Source organism: Ictalurus furcatus, chromosome 3 (genome assembly GCF_023375685.1).
Source record: "Ictalurus furcatus strain D&B chromosome 3, Billie_1.0, whole genome shotgun sequence".
NCBI classification, from domain to species: domain Eukaryota; kingdom Metazoa; phylum Chordata; class Actinopteri; order Siluriformes; family Ictaluridae; genus Ictalurus; species Ictalurus furcatus.
The window spans coordinates 1,501,590-1,510,765 of NC_071257.1; the positions used below are offsets into that span (position 1 = coordinate 1,501,590).

At 43.8% G+C, this 9,176-nt stretch overlaps 1 protein-coding gene across 1 annotated transcript; it reads right to left on the minus strand.

Annotated features, from left to right (window-relative positions):
- Positions 1-1,305: 1,305 nt before the first annotated feature.
- On the minus strand, positions 1,306-4,934 carry marcksl1a (MARCKS-like 1a). Its single transcript, XM_053620312.1, has 2 exons — positions 4,630-4,934; positions 1,306-2,661 (listed from the first exon to the last, which is right to left on the minus strand). Exons 1-2 carry the CDS (start codon positions 4,696-4,698, stop codon positions 2,089-2,091), a joined length of 642 nt encoding a protein of 213 aa, XP_053476287.1. The 5' UTR covers positions 4,699-4,934; the 3' UTR covers positions 1,306-2,088.
- Positions 4,935-9,176: the final 4,242 nt, after the last annotated feature.

Below are 9,176 nucleotides of genomic sequence, written 5' to 3' on the forward strand. Positions count from 1 at the left end.
TCTCCGACAGTGAAAACGCTCGATCCTGGTCAGTTCTCACCTGGATACTGCCGTTCTGTACCTGCTGTATTCGTAAAGACTCATCCCAGGACTCCTTCACGATCTCCTCATACTGAACATCCTGTAAAACACACTTCCTACCGTTTGCCTTGACTCCTTCGAGTCCCCCCCTTCCCCCCGGCTTGTTCAGGGACCGAAATCTACATCCGGGTTTCCGTTAAAGCTGTTCTTGTGACTGCGTTTCTTCTTAAAAGTGGTATACAGATAAAACCGTAATCGAGCTATGATTAGAAGTAGGTCCAGTGTCTAATTCGCATTCTCAGTTGTAGGCTTCCCAGAAACAAGACGGCCAGTTCGACCCCGTGCGGGAGGAAGTGGCGCGTTTTTTTTTACTGCTAAACCGGTCCGTACGGGATTTCAGTTGTCTTTGAATCTTATTTAATTGTTAATAGAGGGGTTTTATAAATTGAAGCTTGTGCCGTACGCTTTCCTTGTAAGATTTCAATCGCAAGAAGTCCTTTCCGCGTTTCAGGGAGATACGGACACGTTATCGGACACCGTGTTTTTTACTGTAGCACCGCGGTCGGGACGCAAAAGCATCATCGTCGTGGCGTACGGGTGGCACGAGACGCAAAGTCGATAGAATCGATATAATTAAGTGGCTCGGCTATTACGGCCTGTAGTACGAGCTACACGGCGATTATAATGACGTGCTTTTCGAAAACGAGGTCCTTTGGATAGTTAGAGTCCGCGGCGCTCCGGTTAGCTCTCAAGGGAAATAATGTGTGGTGATGTATTACTATGGAGAACTTATAGAGGAGCGAGAGAGAGAGAGAGACACTAAACTATCTGACCATTTGACTGTAGTTTCTGGGTAATAAACAACCAAATAATAAAATGAGATCAAATGCCGATACTCAGAATTTCCACATTAAACTGTAGATATTAACGTTTTTATTTTTATTTTTAAATGTACTGCGTATTAAATTTTTTTTTCAAAAATGTAAGGATTTATGTCAAAAATTCCATCTTAAACACACCTTCTGATAGATATTAAAACGTACGATTTCATTTCTATCTACGGTTATGCGCTCTATCATCTTTCATTAAAAATAAAGACACCGTTATACTGTTATGTAAGTATTAGTAATGACGTTAGATTAGATTAGATCAGATCAGATCATTCAGATCTAATGTATATGTCTAAAAGTACCCACTCTAGGCTGCAGGAAAAGCCGGGACTAAACAAGATTCAGGTTAAATTAAATGGGGGCGGGGGAAGAAAAGGAAAAAATGCAAAAAAAATAATGAGGAGATCCAACATTTTATTTGCCCTTGATCTTACAATAAAACCATTAACGTTTAAATGTTAGCAAAAAAAAAAAAAAATTATATACAGATGAACAAAGGAAAAGAAGCTGATAAAAGCAGTGGTTTTGTACATCCCTTCGTCGAGCTCCGGAGAGACGACACGCTTTCACAGGCTCATCAGAAACCAGCCTAAACCTAAACCACCCCTCCAAAGTCTCTGCACTAAATACTCGCATGTGTTCTCAGGGGGTTAAAGAACGGAGGAATGTAGATCTTCTAAAAACAAAACAAAAACAAACCACATACACACTATTTCAAGAGGCTTCACATTGTCCTTTAACCGTCAGTGACGAGTCGTCGATTTGCTCGCCTGCCACCGGCGTCCGAGACGGGGGGAAAAAAAAACCTGGGCTGTGAGACTGTTACGTATGATACACTTTCGTCTAGTGGAAAATATTCCGATCTGTCTGGAGGATGCGTTTCTCCTCCTCTCCTCAGTCCCGATTCGTACGTCCACAGCAGAGAAGGAACGAGTGAACGAGAGAAACCGTGATCTTTTTATCTTTTAGTTATTTATTTTTTATTGGCTCGTCTTTCTCTGTAGTGACACTGCTGTGACTTCGATGAAACTTCAATGACGTGGCTCAAGTCTCGTATATATATTTCATATATTTCAATCTTTTAAAAAAAAAAAAGAAAATGAAAACAAAAGGGGGGGAAAAAAAAAGAAAGAAAAAGAAAGGAATGAGGGGGAAAAATCAGTCCGGTCGCAGTAGGTTACTCCGAGGCTGGTGTGGGCTCAGCGGGCGTGGCCTCAGGCGTGGCCTCGGTCTCGGCCGGAGTGGAAGCAGGAGCTTCCTCGGTTTTGGCGCTTTCCTCTGTGGGTGTGGCTTCTGCCACAGGGGCGGGCTCTTCTGCTTTAGCCTCCTCCTCTGCAGCCTCTGGAGCAGGTGCTGCCTCTACCTCTGCCTCTGCCTCTGCAGCTGCCTCGTTGGTCTCGGCAGCCGGCTCCTCCTCCTCTTTGGTTTCCTTGGGGGCCTGGCCGTTCTCCTCTGGCGCTGCCGCCGCCGCTTCCGCCGGTTCCTCAGTGCTCTTCTTGTTCTTCTTCAGAGAGAAACCTTTAAACTTGAACGAGTTCTTCAAAGAGAACTTCTTCTTCTTCTTGGTCTCCTTGGGTGCCTCGCCCTCCGCCGCATTGGCGCTGGTTCCTTCGCCGTCTGCAGCCTCGATGGCGTCCCCGGACTCCGCCGTCTCTTTGACGGCCTCCGTGGTTCCGTTGCCGTCGGCCACGGCCGCCTCTCCCTCGGGTTTGGCCGACACGTCGCCGTTGGTTTTGACATGGCCGTTCTCCTGGGGACCAAATTAGAGAAGATGAGATTAGATACTACTCTATACATTTCCAGTCTTTGTCTGTGGTTCAAATTTTCAGGCACGGTCCAACGCTCGGAGCTCTAAGCGGCACTCGCTATCCACTACACACAGATACTAACATGACGGTAACCGAGCAAATTTCTGTTGCCGTGTTTACGTACATCACAAACAAGACATGAAGCGTTCATCTGTAAGATCGGCGTCGTGTCCGCTGTGCACGTCATTCACGTTCGCGTGCGTCAGTGGACGAGATCAGACGATATGCCAAATCTGATCCGACACAAATCTGTCGTTTCAAGACAAAACCGACTTTTCTTAGCAGTTAAAGGATAAGAAAATACACACTAGTCATCGCTGGACAAATGTCAGACTTAGGATTAGACCCAATACACAATTCAACATGCTAGCAAACAAAAAACAAATACGCGTCAGAGTCACACAAGATCGCAAGACGATACTGTAAAATGATCTGTTTGCTGCCAGGATATATATGTTTTTGTACAAACAAACGTGTCCTGTACCTAAACACAGCTTAGCCCAATAGCGCGCACACACAATAGTTGTGTATAATCCTGTGCATGTCTAGTCCTGACCGGCGGCGGCGCTGTTTCGCCTACTTTTTTGTTTATCCGTTTTTAAAGTGCAATACGCAATTCCAACACTAGGCGCCGCTGTTGCTCCGCAGAACAGCGACTCCGATGCAAACGTGACAAAACAACAGGGGCGCGTCCTAAACGGCTCATTAATGGCACCACGTAGGACGGAGAGAATCCATTGTTTAATTACACTATGTAGTGCACGTAGAGAGGGAGCAGGGAGCCGTTTGAGCTTTAGACCTCTGGGGATCAACGTGTTTAATAGCCTTCATTAAGGTAACATGATTAAATCCGATTTTTTTTTTTTAAAGGGTGTGTGTATACTGGAGTATACTCATCACTAGTGTTTAGTCAACATTAGAGTAGAGCAGTGGATTATTTTGCTTTAAAATTGGCAATTTAAAAATATTTATATACATAGAGTAGCTATAGGTATAAATGTGGAGTCGAGATGAACCCTCTCACCCCGAAATGGCTGCCTGCATCCATGCCCTGCTCGGGGTATCAAATGATGGCGCCCTGCACGCCCCATGCAGCGCACTACGCACTCAACACCCACCATTTGGGATTGAACCCAATAACACCCCCACCCCCCACCCCATCTCACACACACACACACACACACACCACCACCAGACAGACGCCTCGGGCTTCATCACTACTCAACAACTCGACTTAAATTCATGCAAAAACCAAACAAACCATGAACTCATACACGGGTAAGATGTACAGATACACACACTGTGTGTCGTGGTCCATTTTCTCAGCAGCCCCTCAGTCCCGTGTGCGCTTTTGTTCGCAGCAAAGCGCAAAAAAAAGCAGCCCCTCATTTGCATCCTTTGCGCCCTTTTGTTCCTAAATCACCCCACACAGCACAATGGGCTCAGCCCAAGGCGCATTTAATAATGACTATCCTCTTCATACACTCAAAAAGCTTCAGTTAATATGTATATATTTCTAGATATATAAATTAAAAAAATCCCAAATCCCATCATTTCTTCATCAACAAAAGAAGATACCCAGGCGGTGTGATAAACAAGCAGACTATGGTGGCATTTCATACTGCTGTGTTCCAGTACAGCTCGGATACACCGAATTGAATACAGTATTAGGATTAAAAAAAAACCCAAACACGCATGAAGGGACGGGGGAAAAAGGTGAAACGCAATTTACGCACAAGAATAATTGAATATGAAAATCAGCCAGAACAAGCGCGCGCGCGCACACACACACACACGATGTTGATGGACACATTATTTTTAAAGCCCACACATATGAGTAAAGAAGTGCAGAGTAGTGAAGGTGAGGGATAACGGGATGGACAGTCACCCCACATGGACACAGCTTTTACCTGGCCGTTGGTTTTAGCGGCTGCGCTCTCAGCCTCGGCTGCTCCACCCTTAGACAATTGGGCTCCCATCTTCACTCCAAAACCAAAATTGTAGGCAACCCAGAGAGGGAAGAAAAAGTAAACTTCTTCTCAAAAGTTGTTGTTGTTTTGTATTAAAAAGGCGAGACCCGATTTGGAAAGTCCTCTGTTGTGATGTGGTGTGTGTGTGTTTTTTTTGTTCCCTTTAAATAAAGTGCGAAAAGCGCGAGGTTTCACATCCGCTGCGTCTCCACCAGGCGATCTGAAGCTGCCCGAGATGTCGACGCGTGTATTTGTGAAGCTCAAATGTCGCGCGAGGCCCCGCCCACACAGGCGTGGCGATCCGCGGGGGGCGTGTCCCGCTCCTCTGAAATCTGGAGGGCTACGTGCCAATTGTTCTCTAGGTGACTTGGGTTCTGTTCCGTGTGCTAGGACTCTAGCTACAGTCTTTTTTTTTTTTTTTTTTAAATCATTCTTTAAGGTTTATTTGGATGGTTACGGGATGGTTCGAGCTTCCTAAAGAGGTTCTACTTGTATTGAGGAAACAATACTGTGTTCCTTTAAAGGTTCTTTAAGAGAAACAAGCTGAAGAACACTTAAGGTCCCCCCCCCCCCCGCCAGCAATATTATTATTGCCATATTTTAAAAACAAAACCTAGACTCAAAATTTGATGGTTATGGGTTCTAGTTTCCTAATAGGGTTCTACTTGGACTGTGGAAACCATTCCTTTAAAGGTTCTTTAATCGAAACAAACTTTTCCCCCATAGCGGTATTATTATTTGCATTTTTTGACCAAAACTAGACTCAGAATTGGATATTTAAGGGTTCTACGTGGAATGAGGAAACCCTGAACCCCCCTCCATCCACCCCCCCTTCCCCCCGCGGTATTATTATTGCCGTTTTTTAACAAAAAATCTGACTCCAAATTAGATGGTTAAGGGTTCTAGCATGCTAAGAGTTCTACTTGGAATGAGGAAATCCTTTTGTTTCTTTAAAGGTTCTTTAAACAGAAGAAACTGAAGAACATTGTAATACTTCCTTAAAATAGTATTATTGCTGGCATTTGTTAAAAACTTCAAATCGAAAGGTTAAGGGTTCTAGCATCCTAAAAGGGTTTAAAGTTCTATATAGAACCATTCTTCAAGAGGGACAAACTAAAGAACACTTAATGTCTTTTATTTATTTATTTTTTAATTTAATTTAACTCGCTTAATTCCACCAATTATAATTATCGGTATTTTTAAAATACATACCCCCCCCCCCAATTGGATGGTTGAGGGTTCTATCATACCAATAGAGGTCTACTTTGAACAGGGAATCACCGTTACTTAAAGGCAAACTGACAAAGATTTAATTTGACTGAAACATGGACCACAAACTGGATGCTTAACGGTTCTAGAGTCCTAAAGATGTTCTACTTTGAACGGAGGAAACCCTCTATTCCTTTAAAGGTTCTTCAGAGTTACGAACTGACGGATAGTTGCGTAACTAGTATTTTAATTCCACCAGTTACAATTATTGGCATTTTTAACATTTGAAAATAGACTCCAAATGATACGTGATTATGGGTTCTTGCTTCCGAATAGGGTTCTACTTTGAATGTCAAAGTAGGGTATTTTTTTTTACCCTCCTAAGGGTGCATGGTGTTAACCTGTTTAATTCCACATGCCACAGCGGTGAGCACCGGTTTTACTAAACGGTGGACGACAAATGAACAAATTCCGTTCTACAGCGTATGGTCTTGTTGAAGGTGGTTCTATGATGTAGCTTCACAGGACCGGATTTAGGATGGCATAGGTGCTGTAAACTTAAAATGAAATGCAGATATTTAGCGATTTCTACAAAAACCAGCGCGAGATGTGAGGGCTCGCCTCCAGACGAAACACGAGAGGTCAAAAGTCAGACATGCTTCTGTGATGGCGGGGTAAGCGCGGAACGACGGACGTGAGCGTCATCAAAGGAATTGGAAAGGCTGCGTGAACCGTAAAGGTTGGGAGAAGGGGCGGGGCTAAGGGCTGTCTGAAATCTCTGTGCCGTCCGTCAAACGAGGGTGTTCCTGCGGGTGTTCCCGACGGAGTTTATACACGACGACGTCATCCTGTGGCGGAGATTCATTCGAGAGCATGAGTAAAAAAAAAAAAAAATGTCGATTTTGTTCGGCACCGTTAAAAAGGTAACGGTTGTGGTTCTATTTCGAGTTAATCAAGTGACTCGAGAAAGTCTGTAAACGACACAAGATTACCTTCCACGTTTTCTACGTTCATCCATCGATTCAAAGACGTGTCTAATGAAACGGCGTAGCGTTTTCCTTCGCTGTTCAGTCAAAAAAGCAAAGAAAAGACTACTCATTTAAAGTACCGAAGCGATCTTTTATTTCCACGTGACGGCTGAGGGGTTTAATCGTCGTAAACGGTTGTTAAGCGGCCGTTGAACGCGCCTTTCAGTGCCCGTGTTCCACTTACCTCCTGACGACCTCGAGTCCACGATAAGTACAATCTACTAAAGCGCTACAAAAAGTCTACGATAAGTAGACCTAGCCAGATGTCAAACAAGAAGGACGAGATCCAGCTGGCCAACCTGAGCATGTTTCCATTGTGGGAACCGATCCAGCTGGCATAAAGGTTTTACAAAAGACAGGTTTTAAATAAGAGCACGGCTTCCTGGCCCCGGTTTTGTCAATTGTTGTGTATTTAGAATGAACTGCATTAGAAAATCCATGACATGTAGAGACAAGCCGCAGACCCGCAGGTCCATTTCAGATTACCTGTTAGATAAACGAAGCCTAACCTCCGCCTCGAGCTCGACGCCTATGGTGCCGACGTATGGATACCGAAGACCATCGTCGTGTCTGTGGAATCCAATCAGCTCTGCATGCTGCAGAGCGGTAAAAGTACCGTTGTATGTTCTTTACTCGAGTAAAAATGTGACTGCTCAGCTAAATAAATTCTCCGGCAAAAGTTGAAGTATAAACCCTTCACTCAAGGTAGACGAAAGTAGGAACCCATATTGCTTAAAGTACGAAGCACACGTCCAAGAAAGAGTCACGAAAGGAAAAAGGAACCAACCAGCACGATCCGTATTCTCTCGAATGTTCGGTAGCGTGGTGATAACTTTTTGACGAATGCTAATCGCTCGCTGTCCCAAAACAACCCGGCTTAATAAATACAAACTGTACCTAGCAACAGATCATTAGGTGCTGCAGGTCGAATTTGCAGAGTGACGGGCGTCGACGTGTCCGAAAGGGCGGGGCTCAAGTTAAATTTGATCAGCCGATTGCAAACCATCGCAGTAATATACTTGACACCGGCTAGCTTATAGGCGAACTCGGCTACTGGTTTAAATTGTACGACAAAGTACACCAAGCTAGCGAACTCGGTTTCTGAATTTAATTGACCAGGAAAGTAATTAAGGCTGATTTTTGGTTTTGTTAATACCATGATTAGTTTCTTATTAGATCATTGGTAGTGCTCTACTATCTCAAGAACAACGATGATCTGAGGCAGATGAGCAAACATGTTAGCTTCTACTATGTCCAGCGTAGTACTCATGTGACCATCCAAACACTGAACTAAAATTTTAACAGAGAATTATGGGGTTTTTTTTTTTTTTGGGAAGCAAAACTTTGAGGTATTTTCCAACAAATGTCATTTGCGATTTGGCATTTTATAAGAAACACTTGGATGCTACTGTAAAAGCCAAGCCAGAGCAGCACTGGGGTCCCTGATTGTGAATCAGAGTGAGTTCACATTCCACCCTCAACTCAATTCAGTTCCGTTGTCGTTTTACATATAAAGGCTTTTTACTGCTGATCTCGAGGACACCGAAAACATTCATCACGTGCGAACTGCAAACACTCGAATGCCTCACATTCATAATTGATCCCTAACCCCTACCCTCGCCTTTCCAGATGTGAATGAACTGCAGCCCCTCTCCATCAGTAGCTGTGGTATGTGAGGAATGTTTGAGCCACCCAGAGTTCTCCGTTTCTGCTCCAACGTCCCCAAGCTGAAGAGCAAACGGGCCTCGTCGGATTCCTGTTTCCCCGCCCCAAAAGCTGTGAAGAAAGACCGTAGGACGAGAACCACTTGATTGCAGCTGGTTAAAGTAGGTGAAAATTGTGACACGTTTTTAGCTAGCTAACGTCGTTCCATTCAATAGAATTCCTATAATTACAAAAAATTCCCTAGCTAAATTGAACTATGAATTTCTGTAGATGCCATTCCGTGCAAATTGTAAATCCCTCACCGAATTCCTAGCTAAACTGCTCTCGGTGCAAATTTTAAATTCCTAGCTAAAATTAGTAGATTATTTGCTCTTGTTCATTTCGCATTCCTGCAACAGTTAAATTCCTAGCTGAATCTGTTTCAGTTAATCCCTAACTCCCTCCCTCTCGCTCAGTACAAATCTTTACACGTCCTAAATTCTCAGCTATATCCTGTAGAGAACTTTTACTTACTTATTAAAAATTCCCACAAATTTTCAATTCCTAGCTAAATTAGTCGATTGTTTGCTCTTGGTCATTTTCAAA

Bases quoted from the DNA above. Each gene is read 5' to 3' on its own strand.
- marcksl1a (XM_053620312.1), bottom strand. From the start codon at position 4,698: ATGGGAGCCCAATTGTCTAAGGGTGGAGCAGCCGAGGCTGAGAGCGCA. The intron at 2,662-4,629 runs GTAAAAGCTGTG...TTTGGTCCCCAG, and splicing joins CCGCTAAAACCAACGGCCAG to GAGAACGGCCATGTCAAAAC.